This window comes from Sturnira hondurensis, unplaced genomic scaffold, assembly GCF_014824575.4.
Source record: "Sturnira hondurensis isolate 20B ecotype Veracruz unplaced genomic scaffold, ASM1482457v3 Scaffold0008196, whole genome shotgun sequence".
Taxonomy (NCBI): domain Eukaryota; kingdom Metazoa; phylum Chordata; class Mammalia; order Chiroptera; family Phyllostomidae; genus Sturnira; species Sturnira hondurensis.
The window spans coordinates 5673548-5693986 of NW_028080827.1; the positions used below are offsets into that span (position 1 = coordinate 5673548).

Below are 20439 nucleotides of genomic sequence, written 5' to 3' on the forward strand. Positions count from 1 at the left end.
TTTAGGTAAGTGTTGAAGAGGACTATGTACTAAAACCTTTCTGCCACCCGACCATAGGAGATCCTTTTCACTGGTCAGTTTGTTATGGTTTCTTCCCTTTATCATATTCCTTGTGTCCTGTCTCTGAGATTGCCTTTAAAGAACTCCAAATTCTCCATTTTTTGTTTGGTTCCCACTCCAAACTCAGCTCTGGGGTTATCTTTGCATATTCAAATTCATCAAAATGCCCAGCAGAAAAAAAAGTCCCCCATCAACTTCCTTCTCTAAGACGCACCCTCAAAAGATAGATGCATTTTTCGCCTTAGTTATAAAAAATTTGCTAAGGCATCCTAGTATGTAGTTCCACGTGGTACAACATATTTCATATTACTATCAGTCTTTAATCTTTTGGGAAATAGTGTATAGCTTAGGTATAAAAATAACTGTATTTTTACAAGCATTTCATTGTGATAGAAAGGAAATGAACATTTATTGAAAGATTACTACTCATTAAGCATGTTAGATTAGGTGCTTTCATTTTACAACTTTATTGAACCCCTGTCAGGCACACACTTTCACTTAACGCATTTACTAGAGCTCACCTCCCAGCTTGCACATCCAGGAAACACCTAGTCTATCCCTGGCTTCTTGGAGACCATGGACAGCAACCCCCGTACAAGCAGCTTCCTGTTTACAGGTAATTAGAGCATCCAATTATCTTTATGGGAGTGCAAAGAGCACCTCGCGAGAAAAGTTCAGACCTCTCGATCTATTCTTGTTAAGTTTGGGTCCTTAACTGGCATTAAGCGTATATATATATATATATAGTGTGTGCTTTAGGATCATGTCCGTTCTTACTTAACCAGAGACTTGGCTTCAGAAAATGATAGAGGACGAAAATCCTTTTCGCCAGAATTTGAGAGGATTCAAATTGTTTCCCAATCCTCCGAGCTGAGGAAGAAGGTGCGTAGCTAAAAGATGCCAAAAGCAGCCTGTCTCCCTTCGCGAAAAGGCCAAGGATACCAGAAACATCCGGGTGACCGAGCAACGCGGGAGGAAAGCCGGGTTCAGCGGCTTAAGGAAGGGACCAGCTAAGAGGTCGCCCCATATTAGCGTAGCCCCGGCCTGCCCGCGCCGCCCACCCAAAACACCCTCCTCAGCCTCCCCAGCACTCAGCGCGTCCCTCGTTGGCAGGGGAAGGACTGGGAGAAACAAGCAGCTAGGGCGCGCGCGCAGCCCCGCCCACCGTGACGTCAGGTACGCGGCGCAACGTAACGCAATGCAAATTGGGAAAAGGGGATGGACTGGGCTGGCTTCCGTCGGGAGAGCGAAGGCTGTTTCTTCCCGAGGTTGGTGGAAGATGGGCCTTTGGTGGGGAGGTAGGCGTTAGTGAAGCCCGCCGGGGGCCAAGGTGAGTGCGCGTCCGGGTCTTGGCCTTTGTTTCCCGGAAAGACGTCGCAGTGAACCCCCTTTTCTCCCATCAGCTGCTGGTCACCCGGGAGAGTAGCCCTGACCACGGAGGGGGGGGGGGCAAGTCTCCAGGTGAGACCACCCCGAACATAGAATCTGCCATTGGAGGAAGAGCCCAACCTCTAGTCTTTCCCGCTGCCCACCTAGGGTAACCAGCGAGTTTCGTATGGATTCTGGTTTTTCTGTCTCAAGGTGGCCTTGACCATTCCTTCTCCTTCTTGTACACTCAGACCCGAATTTGACCTACTACTGCTTGTTTCCATTTTAATTTTATTTGGTTTTTTTTTTTGGTGGTTCTTTTTTTGCGAACGAGATATAATCCCAGGCCTAACTACAAACCTCCAGAGTGTTTCCCAACCCGTCCCTTGTCCCAAATTTGCTTTTAGTGAAGTCCAAGTATGAGTTTACAGGACCTATAAGCTCATCAGAGTTAAAACCGTGACTTCCCCCTAATTAAAGCCTTCCTTTCCTAAAATTTGGCCTCTCTTACCGAGTTGTGAATTTCACCTCCACTCCACCTTGGCAATTATCAGAACTCTGAATCTCAATGATGTTCATTTATGCATAAAACTGCAGACTACACTTCTGGGTTTATTTCGCGCTGCCAGTTCAGTTTGTGACCTTGAAGCAAGTCAATTAATCACTAACAAGATTTACTTGGAGACAGAGGTGTTGCAGAGCCAGAGGAATTTAATATTTGTTAAGAGTTGTGAGTTTCAAATGAAAGGAATGCCGCACTACAGGATGCTACTCTTTCTGAATCTGCAGGCATCCTTAATTTTTATGTTTTCTGCTTCAGCTGTAAAAAATGTCAAGTTATATTCGTTAAGGATGTGTTCCTGTTCTAGTCTTCTTGCTCTATGGCTTTGCTATGTAAGCAGATTTTGCATTTCGCCAGATTCGGTTTTAGATTCATTGTTGAATGTCTTACCTGGTAGATTTAGATAGTTTTCGTATGACTCCTCAGTAGTGAACCAGTTTTTGTGAAAGGTGATGTAGGTCGTGCTGTATCTTTATTGATGTGACTACCTTGAAGTGTGTATTCCTTTCCTTATGACACATTATGTGCATCTTTACAGACCACATAGTAGTAAACAACAACCTGTCATTAATGACATAAATATGCAGTGATTGCACTTAGGTATGTATTCTGTTCTTCCAGAAAACAATGCCTGAGAAAAACTGACAAAAATATTTTAAAGCTGTCTTTCTAACCTTAATTTTTTATATATTTACTTGAGCTTTATTAATGATTATGGTATTTGTTTATTAAGGTGAACATAACAGGAAAGAACCAAAAATGCTTTTGTAAAATAACACAATTGGAAGATAAATCTAGCACAAAAGATTTTTTCCATAACATTTCTAGCATTATATTTTATTATGAACTTGTATACATGAAAATATACTTTTGTGGAGATGAAAGGAAGAAAAGTGTCCATTGTTATGAGCCACTGATACTAGAAATAAGATATTAAAAAATCTTGGTTATCCTTCTAATTACCTATTGCTGTATAACATTATTTCAATACAGAATGGCTTAGAACTACAGTTTATTTATTAGTCTTCTTTCTCTGGGCTGACTGGACTCAGTTGGTTGGTTCTCACTTGGGGTTTCATGCACATGTAGTCAGATAAGCAGCTAGGATTAGAGTCATCTGAAAGCTCAGCTAGGCTGGACATCCACAGTGGCTCATTTGCTTGGATGGCAGTTGATGTTGGCTGTGAGTTCCCTGGAGATGTCAGCCGGACTGCCTGCATGTAGACTCTGTGCGGCTGGGACTTCTCTCAATCCCAGAGTTCTAAGAGCAAGTGTCTCAAGAAACAGGAAGTGAAAACTGTCCCTTAAGCCTGGATCCAGAGATTGGTACAGCATTACTTCCAACATTCTCTGTTGGTCATCTTCGTATTACTTCATAGCTTCTAGTAACGTGGTTACATCTGTTCTTTATGTCTGTGGTACTCTATCTGTTTACTCCACATTAGAATTTACCTGAGGAACTTTATAAAAATATGTCTCTGCAAGTCCCATGCTCAGAAATTGTGATTTACGCCCTGTTTATCTATTTTGCAATCTGATAAAAGAATTAAGGATATTAAAGAGATACAGGAAATATAGATAGGTTGAGGTTATACATGTAGATAGAGATCTATTCTAGAAGATAGTTAACCTTTCTGTTTTTTCTTTCTGTCCTTTAATAAAACCAACAGATTTTATCATGATTTGTTAGTCCCTATATTATGGTATATAGCTTTGCATTATCAATGTGTACTTATCGTTCATCTAAAGAGGTAAAAACTATTTTTTAAGAGGTAGAAACTTTTTTAGGAGGTATATTCTTTCATCCCCTGTAGCTCCCATCACTGTACCTTGAGTAGGTGTAGGTATCCCATTGAAGCCGGTTTATATAGTCACTCTTCAGAACAAGTGCTGCTTCTTTTACCTTTTTTTCCCTTTAAGCATTGTAAGTGCTTCATAAAAGTTCTTTGAAATTCTTGCTTTATTTGGTTTTAATGATATTGCACTTGCCTGGTTTTCCTTCTAGTTTTGCTTCTTCCGGAGCCCTCTTCTCCCAGTTTCTGAGCCCTTTTAAGTATCGTAGCTGCAAAGAAACAAAATCTCATTCCTTGGTGATTGTAGTTCTAGATTTCAGTTACTCGTATAAATGATGTCTGTTTTAAAAACTTATCAAAAGTTTAGTAAAATACATGAAAGGGAAGAAAATAGGCTTCTTTTAAACCATATTGTAGATAACATCATCATATCAGTGTCAAGACTTTATCTCCCAAAACAATAGGGATTATCAAATATAACATTGAGCCCTGGCTGGTGTCTCTCAGTGGGTTGAGTGCCGACTGCAAAGCAAAGGGTCGCAGGTTGGGTTTTCAGTGGTCAGGGCACATGCCTGGATTGTGGGCCAGGTCCCCAGTAGGGAGTGCATGAGAGGCAACCACACACTGATGTTTCTCTCCCTCTCTTCCTCCCTTCCCCTCTCTAAAAATAAATTAATTAAATCTTTTTAAAAATTAACATTGATGTCTTAATAGTTGATTTTATATCTGTCTTTATGGAGAGTTTATCTGAAATTTTATATTTACATTTCCACCTTTTTGTAAATTTTTGTACCTTTTGCATACACTCAACTTGTTCAAAATTTCTTGTAAATTGGTGGGTTTTATTTAGGTATAATTTTGCTCCTCCAGGGGACATTTGGCAATGTCAGGAGACATTTTTTGGTTAATACTGCTGGCATTTACTGAGTAAAGGCCAGAGATATTGCTAAACATCCAACATTGCACAGCACAGTCTCCCAACAGCAAAGTTTTATCCAATCCAAATGCTACTATAAATTGAGTTTTTTAAATCTCACTTTTTGTTAGCACACTACCATTCTTCACGTTTCTCAGGGTAGAAAGTGTGTGTGTGTACACACAAGGAAACAGTCCTGTTTCAGTCAGTCTGTTATCAGCATGCTTCTGCCTTTTTTGTGTTCTTTTTTTTTTTTTTTACAGTGGCCTGCTAGTTATTCTTTACCAGAGTATTACTTATTGTTCTTGTTTCCTTCGGTTCCATGTTGCACATCCTCACTTTGATCCACTCTGAAATACCATTTTTTCTCTTTAAGAACTGGCTTTTCATTGCCTGCTGAATTAAATATAAACAATTCTGCCTGGCCTCAGAAGTTCTCCATAACATCATTCTATCTCCTTACCTAATGTAATTTATTGCTGGCCAAGAGTTAAGTGTTGACTTTAAGGACTACTGGATAGGTGCTACAGATGGTGCATGTCAGAGAAGGTATGATCCCTTAATCAAATCAATCTTTTCCCAATAATCCTTGTACTATTTTGTTGTTGTTGTTGCCTTCCCATACTAATTTCTCATTTTTTGTGTCTTTGTTTTTGTTGGTTTCCTCTTGTAGAGTGCCCTCATTTCTCATTTGGTTCATAGCTGTGTCTTCTCCTTTAGGGCCAGTTTCTGACTTTATCTCATCACATCATCATGAGCACTGCATGCTTATGAGGTATGAGGGCCTTAAAGCATACTCATAATTGTCATTCGGTCCATATGCTGCACTACAGAAATGATATAGATATCAAGAACTATAGCATTTAGGCCAAGAAAGGAACTCCAAAAACTGGGATAATCAAGGATGGAAGAGGTGAAATTTAAATTAGGCCTTGAAAGATGAGGGACCAGCACAAAAGAGGAAAGTACACTCTGGGTTGGAAGAATCCCCCCTTACCCCACACAAGCTACGCAGAATTTCCCCTCCTTCTGACTTCCTAAGTACTAAGAGTCACATACTAATATATGTTGCCTTTTACTTAGTGAGTACTGGCTTGGTTTTGGTAACTAAGCTAAGATATTTGTGATCAGAAACTATTATGAAACCCTCTTTATTCCATAGAGCAGCATTACTAAAAGTAGCCAGTTTCTGTTACAGGCTTGCAGCTAAAATGTAATAATTTCTTCATATGAAAAGTTCAGTGTGTTTAACATTCTGTCATACACTTTGTATTTTATCACAGTCTGATAACAAAAAATTTCCCAACTTGCACTAGCCTATGGACCACACATAGAGTAGCATTGCTTTGTAGGACTTTTACACTTTTTCGATTATAACCTTTTGTAGTAAGAAATACATTTTACATTTCAACCCAGTGTTCTCTATAAATGTACATACATGCACATAACCAAAACTAAAGTTTCATGAATAATACTTCACTGTGTATAACATGCTCTCATATTTTCCCCTCACTTTCATATTTTAAAAAGTTGATTGTGACCTTCTAAATGAATTTTAAATTTTTTAAAGTAAATCCTCACCCAAGGATATGTTTATTGATTCGAGAGAGAGAAAAAGAGAAACATCTGTATTAAAGAGGAAAATCTATCGGTCGTCTTCCATACACACCTCAGTGGGGGATGGAACCTCAACCTCTTGGTCTATACGGTTGATGTGCCAACCAAGGGGCCACCTGGCCCAGGCTCTAAATGGATTTTTCAAAAACAACTGCTCTCAGGCATTTAGCACAGTACTAGACACATAGTAGATGCTCAGAAAATACCAGAACTTTAAGCAATGATTATTTCTTGAAAGGTTTGAGCCTTCTTAATACTTTAGAATTGCTTTAAAACAATTCACCACCCAAAGTCAAGTCTCCTTTCATCACCATTTATCCCTCCTTTACCCTCTCCTACCTCCGCCCATCCTCCTTTCCCTCTGGTAATCACCATACTGTTGTCTGTGTCTGTGGGTTTTGTTTCGTTTTTTATTTTTTGCTAATTCTTTCTTCTTTTCCACCTAGCCCCGCTCTCTGAAAATAAATAAATCTTTTTAAAAAGACAGTGCTGTATTTTTTAACAATTGGCATCTTACTTGACAGTATAACAGTTTTGTGGATGAAAATGGAAACAACTGTGGTCCTTTGATGACATTATCAGGGAAACGTACTTATTTCAGTTATTCTCGAGAATTGAATAAGTACAGAAAAGATAACTTTTAAAAAAGCACAATCTTTCTCCTAGAAGCCCTCACTAGAACCTTTGATGTCATCATAATCTTATCCCTGTACTTTCCCTCCATGTGTCTAATCATTTGCCAAGTCTTGTCATTCTACCTTCACAGTGTCTGTTGTATCTGCCTCCTTTATTCCATCTCCGTTGCCCTAGTTCTGACCCTCATCATATTTCCTTAGGATCATTCTGATAGATAACTAGTGTCTTCCTCTTCTTCAGTCTTTTAAAGCCTGTGTACTGTTGTCAGTTTGGATCCCGTAATTCCTTTCTTAGAACCCCGCTTTGGCTCTCTGTTACTTTTAGAAAATAAAATAAATGCTTTATTGTGACATTCAAGGCTTTCCATTATCTGTTCCTAGAGCGTATTTTTGGGCTTTAGTGTTTAGTAGATCCTTGTTCATTCTCCATATTATGTTCTTGATTTTTTCTTCCACCAAGACACATAAATGCTTTTTCCTCCAATAATGCCTCCCAGGATCCCTCTACTCATACTTAACTTTCCTTCTTAATTTTTCTTACTCTATATTACTTGTAACTCTTTATAATTTGGTATCATACTATTTTGTACTACTACTGCTTACAATTTTCTCTTTTACATTAGCTTTGTGAGGAAGCCTGACTGGTGTGGCTCAGTTGTCTGGGCATGGTTCCGCAAAGCAAAACATCCCTGGTTTGACCCCCATCCAGGGCACATGCCTGGGTTGTAGGTTCGGTTCCTGCTTGGAGTGCACACGAGAGGCAATTGACTTGTGTTTATCTCTCTCATCGATGTTTCCCTCTTTCTCCTTCCCTTCCCCTCTCTCTAAAAATAAACATATAAAATCTTTTAATAAAATACCCCTAAGCAAACAAACTTTGTGAGGAAGCAGATCACACCTGATCTTTGAGTTCCTAGAAACAGTGTCTTCCATGTAGCAGAATATCCATGAATGATTGAATTTAACTTTGAAATAGCTAATGATTTATGATATTAAGTTTAGGTAGCATTTATAGTTTTTATATCCTTTGTCTTTTAATGATCCAAGCTTTAAAGGTAATTATAAGAAGCAGATTCAACTAAGAACATATTCTAGACCTTCACTTTAGAAGGTTCAAATTAGTAGCTTTCTTTTCACAGCCAAGAAACCTAATGGTCCTGAATCAACAAAATAGACTCTACCTGACTTTGTGAACATAGGTTTCTGTGGTTGGGTCAGGACTACATATGACCCAGGTATAGAATAGAATTGGAAAAAAGATGTTATCAGACTGGTACTTGGATACTGTGCTTAACTTTGGCGTTAGTCCTTATCTTAGCGTACTTAGTAGTGTCACCAATAAAAAAGATTGGGCTTTTTGGGAATTACATTTGTCAAGCTGGCCTTTGCAAATGTTGGCTTGCTGTGGTTGAGTAAGCTTAAGATCATAGTTGAGCCGTTGGAAGCAGAAAAGTCAGGGATAACTCTTACTGTTACCTTCTTACTGTCTTCTGGCCCTCATTACTAGTCCAAGCTCCAGTGTCCCCTGCCTCCTGCCACAGTATTATCTGCTGTGGTATCACTAAGGGTTGAGGTTCCTTAAGCACCTTCCCAAGAAGTTACTTTCTTGGCCTTCTCTTAGTCAAAGGTGCTATTCCTCAACTGTTGCTGCTTACGTTTCAGTAGAAATCATGTTTTTCTAATATCATTCTGTTCCATCCCATCATTCTCTCCTGTATTGCCATTTTTAAAGTTATCTGCAAGCTACTTCCATTTCTTTATTCCTTAATGCTTGTGCTCTTGTTTCCACTCACACCACTGTTGTATGAAAACTGTATTCCACAAAGATAAGTGTGCATGTGTGTATGAGGCTCCTCCAATAAATCATTTAAAATCATTATTTTAAAATCATATTTTGGCCCTGGCTGGTGTAGCTCAGTGAATTGAGCATGGGCCTGTGAAGCAAAGGGTCACTGGTTCGATTCCCAGTCAGGGCACATGCCTGGGTTGCAGGCCGGTTCCCAGCAGGGGACACACGAGTGGCAACCACACAGTGATGTTTCTTTCCCACTCTTTCTCCTTCCCGTCCCCCGTCTCTAAAAAATAAATTAAAAAATATAAAATATTTTCTTAAAAAATCATATTTTGCATTTGCTTCTTTCACCTGTAACTTAGATTTTTGTGGGTACTTTCATATTTATATACAATTGCATATTTTTATTTATACTTGTATTATACTTATGGCTTTCTTTAAACTTTTTTAATGAAATATATGTTAAGGACATTATACACTTACTTATATGCTATAAAGCATGATAATAAAATGATCACCTGTCAGTGTACTACCCAACTTGAGAAACAAACCCTTCTAATACTGCTGATGCTTCTTGTGTAGGCCTCTGATGACATCCTCTCCCCCCCCCAGAATTTTATGTTTATTATTTTCTGTTTTTCTTTTTAGGTTTATTTCATTTGTACTTTTAAGCAATATATTGTTCAGTGTAGTTTGCTTTTGAATTTCATACACATGGTGTCATGTAGTCTGCATTCCTTTTTCATTCAGCATTGGGAGGATGGGCAGAAGGTGGGGAGGGGGTGGGGGTGGGGGGTAGGTTATGTATGTTCTTTCACTGAACTCTTTATCCTGGGAGGTGAGGGAGCATGTGTTACCTTTCTCTCTGTAACATGTAGCATAGTGGATTTTTTTTGCAAGGTAAGATACTCAGATAATGCTGTTGTCTCTAATATGAGGAAATCCAAGCAATCCCTATCATACTCTTTCCTTAATAGATGCTCTTAGCTGTTTTGGTGGTGAGTTGTTGATAAATTAGATACCTAACTAGAAGGACGTGTTTAATGTTAGTTAATCCCTTGTCAGTGACGGTGTGATCCAGAGGCTTTTTTCCCTGTCATTATCGCTTTAGACACAGAACACAAAATGGAGGGAAAGTGTAGAAAATGTTTTAATGAGCTCATTGTTTTTAAATGCATAGATCTGATGCTACTAATTAAAGTGTTTGGTTAAACGTGTGTTTATAGATAAATGTAGCAAACAAATGGGAAAAATGAGAATTATAAAAACATGACTTGCAGAGAAAAATAGCTAGGTTTGCTGACTAAGTCAGTGGATTAAAGGCACAGGGTTGGAAGGGATGAGTCTCAACAAATCAGAAAGTTTTACTATTATAAAATATGACTAGAATCAAAAGCGGAGTGGGATGCTTTTGAAGTTTCACATAGGTGAACAGAAGCCTTTCCCCCCTAAAGTTACATCTTACTCAGCTTTTGAATTAGACGTTCATCTCAGAATAGGTGAACTGATAGCATCAAAGGCATTGAGAGAGTGGAAATCAGTGACAGGAAAAAGTCATAATCTTTAAACATATTAAAGTGGATATTTATTGAAACTGTGATTAATTCTTCACAACTAAAGCCCTCGTGTAAATTTAATTGGATTCCTGAAGTTTTCATTTGGTGACAGTTAGGATCTTATGCCAAGACCCTCATTCGGTGCACTCCCTTGCTCTGCCCCATCTGAGCATGATCCCTGCACATTGCACACACACACAACGTAACGGGTGCACACCCAGCCACTTGTTTTCATGTTGTTACTACGTCCTCCAACCCCCTACTCAGAATTTACCAAAGCAGATGAGGAAATGAAAAATGTCATGCAACGTCAATGACCTTTACAGAGTAAACCAAAGTACTTCATTGTATTCTGCCAGAAACATGTTCAGATGTCCTTAGCCACATACAGAGTGGCCCTGCCTACCTATCACCACCCCCATTGCTTGTTTCCTTTTATAAGTTGATATGAATGAGAAAGAAATATTTCTAAATGAAACTTCCTTCTATTAGTGATCTATATACAGTATTGTCAATTTAACAAAAGAAAAAAACATAAAAGCTCTCATTATTATTGATTATTATTAGTTCCTTTGACAGGAACAATTCCTGATACTTAAGGTAAAATAATACAAATAGTAATTCATTTAATTAATGAAAATTTGGGGGAAAATGAAATTGTTTATTGATACCCTGTGTATTTTGAACTCCCAGAATAGATATATTCAAGATAATTTAATTAACTCTGTTAGCAAAGGAAACAGGTTAGCGGTTTTATTTTTCATCTGCTCGGTTACTTGACTGTTAACTAGAAAACCTAGTGGAATTAATTCTGTTACACTTTGTTTCAGAAAAGAAGTACTTTTAATGAAGTACACCGTCCATCGTGAAAGTGAAAGAGTAAAGGCTATTCATCATGCCTGCCGTGGCTTCAGTCCCTAAAGAACTCTACCTCAGCACTTCACTAAAAGACCTCAATAAGAAGACAGAAGTTAAACCAGAAAAAATAAGCACTAAGAAGTATGTGTCCATTGCTAATTTAACTGAGTCATATATTAATTTTTAGTTCATTTCCATGTTCTTAAATCAGTTAGGTGAGTAGTAAATATAGTTTATCTGAACAGTGGCATCATCTCATAAATAAAGTAAGACCTTCTTAAATAAGTTTGTAACTTCATCTTGGCAGACTACATATATATTTTTCTAATACGCATATTATCTGTTTTCTGGGCACTATATACATCATAAGTTTTTAAGAGGTAAAGACTGTTAGGTTTCTGCAAAGATCTTTCAGCCACAGTTAATATCTTTTTATGAAACAGTATAAAAATACTTCTTAATTAAAAATTTTTATCCATCTCACATATAAGAGATGGTCTTAGCATAGTCTTTCTTTGATAAAAAGGGAAGATACATGTGTTTTTTAGCCAGTACTCAGAAAAGTGTTAATTTGACATGAACTTTTAACCTACTGATCTATGTAATACAGAGTTGCGAAGAGAGTTTCAGAAAGCTAGCTACACGCAGGCTTGGAGCAAGCAGATGTTGGATATTCCCTGGCTGTAGATAAATGGAATCCTCTAAAAAATGATATGTTTGATCCCAAACAAACCCACTCCTGAGCTTTTCTAGAGAATCTCCTTGCTACTTTTAGTTTGATGTGCCTGTGTCCTAGGTCTGTGATGTGATGTGAGGCAGGGTACACACACTGACGAAATGACCCTTGTGTGGGACATACTTGGTCTGAAATACCACTTTGTCCCTTTTTTTTGAGTGGTGGTATAGATCCTTGGCCTGACCAACTTCATCATTAATCCATGTCTCAGTCTTGGAGCACAGATTGAAAAATACAAAAAACAAAATGCACTGCTTTGTATAAATAATTATTGATAAAGCAGATTGTATGTAGGCATTGGCACTATAACTTGGTTGCCAAAACTTTCCTAAGTGTATGAATTATTCTTGGCAGAAACACCTATTTTATTTGCTTTGTCAAACCAGGAACATATCCTTAGAAGGAATGCCACAGAATTCTCATTTTACTGAAGCAAAATTTTAAGATCATATATTTCTGGACTTTTAAGTTTCTTTTTCTTCCAGGACCAATGAATCAGAGTGCAGTTCAGCCATTTTGTAGAAAACCTTAACCAAATAAAAATATTGACCTCATGTTCCCTTTTCTTTCCCTAATTTCTTGGATTTTTAGATGGGGAGAACTGTACTTTATGGCTAGAAAGAAGCTAGGAGAACTGGAAATACTTGTTTTAACATTAAAATAATAAGGATTTTAGCTCCCCCACTTCAAAACAAAAGCTGTGTTCCTTAATTATATAGTGTGTGCCTGTTACGTGGTTGCCTGAGGACCACTTGCTTCAGAATTATCTGTAGTAGCAAGTCTTTTAAAACTGGATCAGAATGCATTTTGAACAGTTTGTGGTATATAAACTACTATTATGAAACACATGTATTTACTTGTATCATAAGGGAAATTTTTGGGTGCATCCCAACTTTCACTAACTTAGTATCAGTTCTGAAATAGTGCAGCCTAAATTACAAAATTTATTTTTTTATCATTTTCTGTGGACTTTACACATGATTTTTACCCCAGATGTCGTGTTTTGTTTTTTTCTCTAATTTTAAGTTATGTGCAGAGTGCCGTGAGGATCTTCAAGACAGCAGAAGAGAGCAGAACAGATCGTGATGAGGAAAGGGCCTACGTACTATATATGAAATATGTGACTGTTTATAATCTTATCAAAAAAAGGCCTGATTTCAAGGAGCAGCAGGTATCTTTTATTTATGCATTTTTATTTGCTAAGTTATTTTTGCACAACGGAATTATCTCCTCTAAAAGTTTTAGCTGTACTGTAATTTAGGTAACATTATGTAGCATCATGTTCAAACTTCTATGCAGATAGTAAAAGCAAACTGAAGATTTAATTTCATTACTTGCAAACATGTGGATACACACACTATATACACATTCTTTTTTTTAAAGATTTTATTTATTTTTAGAGAGAAGGGAAGGGAGGGAGGAAGAAGGAGGGAAACATCTATGTGTGGTTGCTTCTTCTACATTCTCAAGTAGGGACCTGGCCCGTATCCCAGGCATGCGCCCTCACTGGGAATCTAACCAACGACTCTTTGGTTTGCCGGTTGGCAATCCACTGAGCCACACCAGCCAGGGCTGTACACACATTCTTAATTTGCCTTGTAGTAGTACAAGTTTATGGCAACATACAGACTTATGATCAGTTTCTGTTATGATAAATCACTGCCAGGTAAAATAAAACTATTTATTTATGCATTAAATAAAAAAAATATGACTGTTACTGTACTTGTTCAAAGTTCAAGGTTTAGTCACTTCTTTTTAATGTGAAAAGTTTAAAGGTTATTTTTTTAGTGAATTTATTGGGATGACAAGATTATAGGTTTCAGGAGCACAGTTCTACAACAAATCATTTGTACACTGTATTGTGTATTCCCCACCCCAAGTCAAGTCTCCACCCATCACTATCTAGTCCCATTACACCTCCTCCACCTCCCTCCACCTTGGCAGTTACATTGTTGTCCATGTCCATGAGTTTTCTCTCTCTCTCTTTTTTTTTTTTATCAATGTATGGTTGCCTCTGCTGAGAACACACAATGTATCGTGTGTCCCCTGCCGGGAACTGGCCTGCAACCCAGTTATGTGCCCTGACTGGGAATCGAACCGCGATCCTCTGGTTCGCAGGCCCGTGCTCACCAGCCAGGGCAGTTTTCTCTCTTTTTTTCATTCTTGCTCAGTCTCTTTACCACTGCCCCCCTGGCAGCTGTCTGCCTGCTCTCTATCTATGACTGTCACCATTTAGTTATTTTGTTTTGTTCATTAGATTCCACATAAGAGTGAAATCATATGGTACTTGTTTGTCTCTGACTGGCTTGTTTCACTTAGCATAATGCTCTCCAGGTCTATCCATGCTATTGTAAAGGGTAAGAGTTTCTTCTCTCTTTTTTTTTTTACAGCCAAGTAGTAGTCCATTGTGTATTTTTTTTAATCCATCATCTACTGATGGACACTTGGGCTGCTTCCACATCTTGGCTATTGTAAATTATACTTAAGTGGACCATAGGGGTGGTTATATCCAACACCCATTTATGATAAAAACTCCCAGCAAAGTGGCAATTGAGGGAACACACCTCTAATAAAGGCCATATATGACAAATGCACAGCCATCATTGTACTCAATGGGCAAAAACTACAAGCATTACCCTTAAGATTGGGGATAAGAAGAGATGTCCATTTTCACCACTCTTACACAACACATATTGGAAGTCCTAACCATAGCCCTCAGACGAGCAAAATAAGAAGGTATCCAAATTGGAAAGGAGAAAGTAAAACTGTCATTATTTGCAGATGACATGGTAATATGTAGAGAACCCTAAAGATTCCACAAAAAACTACTTGAACTGGTAAATGAATTCAGTAAAGTAGCAGAACACAAAATTAATATCCAGAAATCAGTTGATTTTATACATTGATAATGAACTATCTGAAAGGGAAACTAGGAAAACAGTCCCATTCATAATTGCTTCAAAAATAATAAAATACATAGGAATAAATTTAACCAGGGATATAAAAGACGTATACTCGGAAAATTCTAAGACATGGGAGAAAGAAATTGAAGAAGATACAAGTAAGTGGTAGCATATATTATGTTTATGGGTAGGAAAAATCATTAAAATGTTCATACTACCCAAAGCAATCTATAGATTTAAGCAATTCCTATCAAGATACCAGTGATACAGTTCACAGAACTAGAACAAATATTTCAAAAATGTGTATGGAACCACAAAAGACCCCAAATAGCAACAACAGTCTTAAAGAAAAACAAAGTTGGAGAAATCTTGCTACCTAATATCAAACTATACTACAAAGCCATAGTAATCAAAACAGCATGGTCCTGCATAGAAACAGACATATAGATCAATTGAACAGAATAGAGAGCTCAAAAAGAAACCCATGCCTTGACAAAGGAAACAGAAACATACAATGGAGTAAAGATAGTCTATTCAGTAAATGGCATTGGGAAAATTTGACAGATACATGCAAAAAAAAAAACCAACTACACCACCACCTTACACCATACACAAGACTAAAACTCAAAGTGGATTAAAGACATGTTAGACTCAAAATCTTAAAAATCTTAGAAGAAAACATAAGCAGTAAAATCTCAGACATTCCTCATAGGAATATTTTTTCTGATATATCTCCTCAGGTAAGGGAAACAAAAGAAAAAATAAACAAATGGGACTACAAAGTTTTAGTTACAAACTAAAAAGTTTGTGCACAGCAAAGGAAATCGTCAGCAAAGTGAAAAGACAGGCCAGGAAATGGGAGAACATGTTTGCCAATGATATATCAGATAAGGGGTTAATTTTCAAAATATATTAAAAACTTACACAATTCAACACACACACACACACACACACACAAATCCAATTTAAAAATTGACAATGGACCTGAATAGACATTTTTACAAAGAAGACATATATAGGTGGCCATAGACATGTGAAAAGATGCTTAATGTCACTAATTATCAGAGAAATACAACTTAAAAGCACAATGAAATATCACCACACATCCGTCAGAATGGCTCCCATAAAAAACTCAACACCCAGCAAGTGCTGGTAAGGATGTGGAGAAAGTGGAACCCTCATGTGCTGTTGGTTGACATGCCGATGGATGCAACCACTGGAAAGCAGTATGGAGTTACCTCAAAAAATTAGAAATGGAACTTCCACTTCCTTAAGATTCAGTGATTCTACTTCTGGGAATTTATCCATAGTTACTTGTTATTATGTGACAGCTTTTAATATATCATTGACATTATAGCTATATTAAAGAAACCAGTTTGCAAACGTAATGCTGATTGCTTCCATTTGTATTATTATTTTGCCTTTAATCCTTTCAGCAGATGCCTTTCACTTTGCTGAAGCCATGGGGTGGGGGTATGGGTGTAAATGAAGAAGGAGAACTGATGACTAACTGATAAGTGTTGATGGGGGAAATGGTTGCTTTTCAACTGCACCAGAAGTGGGCAAAAGAAGGACATGGAGGCTAGGTTAAAGCAATGGAAGAATTTTGTGTTTCCATCTCCTCTTAGAACAGTCTTGCCTGCTACCAGAAAATAAATAGTAGCAAAATACTGCCCGCAGATTTCTTATCTGATAGAGAAGCCACTCTTGAATTAAAATTGAGAGTTTTATTTTGCTCACTGGTAGCAGAACATCCTTGCCTCATTTAAATTGACTTACAGAAGTTTAAAAAAAGGTTATTTTTTTTTCTTTGAAATGGCCTTTTTTTCCCATAGTAGTGGAATTGATGCTGTTTCTTTTGGTTGTTGGTTAAGGGATAATTTGTATTTCCTTTAATGGTGAAAAACCATTGCTGGTGTTTCTTACAGTAAGGTTATGCTAATAGTAGTGTGGAGTGTTAGATCTAGCTTTGGAAAGGTGGCCCCTTGCATCTAGAGGTTCATCCTTCTGTCCACAAAGAGCTGGATTGATCCTGTCCTTAGAATACCTCTTGGGCATACTTACCTGCAGGTAGAGACAAAGGCTTGTCCAAATTTAAACAAGTTTTTGCATAATTTTTGATGATTTTCACAGTACCTTTTGCTCAAAAGGAAGTATAAAAAGCATTTGCTAAAAGAAATATTTTTGAAAAATTTCCAGGCTTAGATAACTGGTAGTTTTGGTGTTTGCTGTTTTGTCTGTTGTTGTAGGGCCAATTGTTACATACTTTATAATATTTTGCTTTATTTTTTTAAGTTTTTTTTTTTGTTTGTTTGTTTGACAAGGTTGGGGGTGTTTTTGTAGTTTCCTTTAAAAAAAAACCAACCTGATAAGGTTGAGAGTAAATTAGAATCAAAAAGAGATTTTTCCCACTTCCACAGTCTATCATTGCATTAGCAGAGGGAGTAGCTAGTTGAAAGTGGCAGTTGTTCAGATTAGGAAGCTCCCTATTGCTTCATATGCTGCAGTTGTTCAGTTCCTGGTTTTCAGTAAAAGGACTAATTCCATTTGTTCTGCCCAGGGTTCCACATCTGCTTCTGTCTTAGAACTGTTTTTTCTTTTCTTTTTTTTTAAAGATTTTATTTATTTAATTTTAGAGTGGGGGAGGGGAAAGAGAAACATCAGTGTGTGGTTGCTTCTCATGTGCCCTCTACTGGGAATCAAAGTGGCAATCTTTCACTTTGCTGGCCTTTGCTCAATCAGCTGAGCCACACCAGTCAGATCTAGAATGATAATTTCTAATCTTAGTGGCATTTTTTAAAAATTCTCACTCAAGGATGTTTATTGATTTTAGAGACTAAGGGAAGGAGGGGAAGAGAGGGGGAGGGAGGGAGGGAAGGAAGAAGAGAAAGAAAGGAAAGGGAAGGGTGGAAGGAAGGAAGGAAAATATAAATTTGAGAGAGAAAGTGCACCCTTTTCAGGAACTGAACCTGCAACTTAGGTGTGTGCCCTGACCAGGGATTGAACTTGCACCCCTCTGGTGTATGGGATGGTGCTCCAGCCAGCCAAGCCACCCATCCAGGGCTAAATCTTGTTTTATGTCTAAAGTGTTTGAAGGTGGGTAATTAATGTAAAATACAGGTGGAAGAAAAAACAATTTCATTTTGAAACAAAAGAAAACAAATCCTGTGCTGTAGATTGATACACAACTTGTTTTACTGCTTCTGAGACTAGAGAGAAATAAAACTAGGTAACCTGTTTACAATAGCAAAGTATATTATACTCTTGAAAGTTCAGCTTTTTGGCACTTAGTTATAAATGAATAGTATTTACACTTCCTAAAAGGTGCCTTACAAATAAGCAGAGCTGTTAATTACTGGAACTTTTTTATGCTAATGGTACGAAGAGATACTTTTGAAACATTTAGAGAACAAACTGTGATTTATGTAGGTTAAAAGTTTTTAAAAATACTTTATTCACTACTCATAATAATGTTTCCATTACCATGGTCCAGCCTGTGAGCCACATGTGACCTAGGGTGGCTATGAATGTGGCCCAATACAAAATGGTAAATTTACTTAAAACATTGAGCTTTTTTGGTGGTTAGGTGTCGTAATGTATTTAATGTGTGGCCCAAGACAACTGTTCTTCCAGTGTGGCCCAGAGGTGCCAAGAGGTTGGACACCCCCAAACTTTCCTGTTTTAAGTACTATGATTTTAATGTCTTTAGCATTAGAGCTGTGTGCAGTTGCCAGCACTAATAGTACAGGGTGGTTTTCCTATTATCTTAGGACTACGTTCATTCAATGCTTGGACCTGCAAACATCAAGAAAGCTATTGAAGAAGCTGAAAGACTCTCTGAAAGCCTTAAACTCAGGTACAGACATTACTATTTCAAATCTTTAAAAGAATGAAAACTTAGAAGATAAAAATAATATTTAGAATATGTCTATTTATGTTGATCATAAAAATCCCAATTCCTAAAAATACATTCTGTTTTAATGGGACACAAGAATTAAATCTTTTGCTATATCACTTATGTTCATGTGTTACCATTAATTTTCTTTACTGAAGTTTTAAAAATGCTTAGAATGATAGATTATTAAGGTAAGGATTGATGTATTCATTTAGCAGTCAAGTCCTGTTTTTTTTTTTCTAAGTTTCTAACAGGATTCTTCAGAAAAATATAATTCATCCTGTACCCCATGTTGTAACATTCTACTGGATACTGCAGTATTATGGGAGTGAAGTATTCAGTATGGTTTTGAACTGCCTGGTTGCAGCAGTTACATGTGTTTAAAAAATCTGATTCTAGTATTTGCCATGACTGGTTTATCAGGCATCATATAATTAGAAATTTAAAATGGTATGTTTTAATTTTTAGTCATTCCCTAATAACAACAAAAAGAGGAACTATTTTTAGTTCAGTATTTTTCCTAATGTTTTTCAAACTTGGATTAATAAACTATGACAGTTACATACATCATGGCCTTTACCTAGAAATGGTCTTTTTTAAATACTACATTCCCTTCATCCTTTCTAGAAATTACTACTCTTGGATCTGGAGTATGTTAAGGTGGATGATATCACTTAGAATCATACTTCTCTCTCTCCTTTAGCCAGTTAATTAAGTAGAATAGAATTTCCCATCACCTTTGGATTACCCATTATAAACTGTTTTCTCTTGGATTTACCTGTTTTTTTCCTAATCATATGGTAGCATTAATCATCTTCTTTATCTTCTCTGTCTTTTGAGCTTTAAGGCCTTTCACTTATTTGTCATCTGTACTAGGATTTTAGGATTGTAAGTCCTTTCAAAAGGAAATTGTGGCAGGTTTGAATCATTAAAAGGTGGAAATTAGTGGGAGGGAAAGTGACAAGAGCACTAAACAACTTCAACTTGAGAACATAGAGTTTTCTTTTCAGAATTTTTGGGCAATTTGAAATAAATCTACAGTGGGCAAATTTACAAGATGTAACTTGTAATGAACAGGAGTGGCACTGAATTTCAATTGGAGAGAGAAAATATGAATCCAAGCAGGGTACTAGTATTATGTAACAGAAACTCCTTTACTTTTCATGATCATTGCAATAAAAGACATTTTGACCTCATTTTTCAACTAGATATGAAGAAGCCAAAATTCGGAAAAAACTTGAAGAAAAGGACAGGCAGGAGGAAGAGCAAGTGCAGAGACAGAACAGACAGGAAGCGGGACGAGAGGACCGTGACACGTCAGCTAAGAGTTCTTTGGAAAATGTGTTGGATTCCAAAGGCGAAACCCAGAAGGTAGTTCAGATTTACTCTATGAAATATAAAGATTCTTCATAGATTATTTGCTTAAGAAAAGTTGAGATATCACTACAACATACTTTTAGGCAACAAGGGTAAAATTTGATGTCTTTTTTAAATCAGAAATTGAATTAAATGAAATTCTAGCTTCAGTTGGTCCTGTTACAAATTTTGGGTTTGTGGTTACCATGACATTCATATGTAACAAGCTATGTTTATTGCAGTCTCTCTTAAATTGATACTTGCTTAAAACTGCATTTTAAAAGCTCTTTTATAAAATGTTAATGAAGACTGTTCAAGATTATTGAAATATGAGAGATAGATTGAACTCAACAGTGCTTAAACAAAACATGGGAGGATTCTTAAAGGCTAAT

At 37.2% G+C, this 20439-nt stretch overlaps 1 protein-coding gene across 2 annotated transcripts in view; it reads left to right on the forward strand.

Moving 5' to 3' along the window:
• The first annotated feature begins 1256 nt into the window (after window positions 1-1256).
• Window positions 1257-20439, forward strand: part of USP8 (ubiquitin specific peptidase 8) — a 46405-nt gene continuing 27222 nt past the window's right edge. For both annotated transcript variants that reach the window (XM_037054613.1, XM_037054614.1), the window contains exons 1-5: window positions 1257-1390; window positions 11130-11298; window positions 12920-13064; window positions 18567-18652; window positions 19900-20062. In XM_037054613.1, the coding sequence (XP_036910508.1) occupies window positions 11195-11298; window positions 12920-13064; window positions 18567-18652; window positions 19900-20062 (498 nt within the window). In that variant the 5' untranslated portion in view covers window positions 1257-1390; window positions 11130-11194. The remainder of the gene's footprint in view (window positions 1391-11129; window positions 11299-12919; window positions 13065-18566; window positions 18653-19899; window positions 20063-20439) is intronic.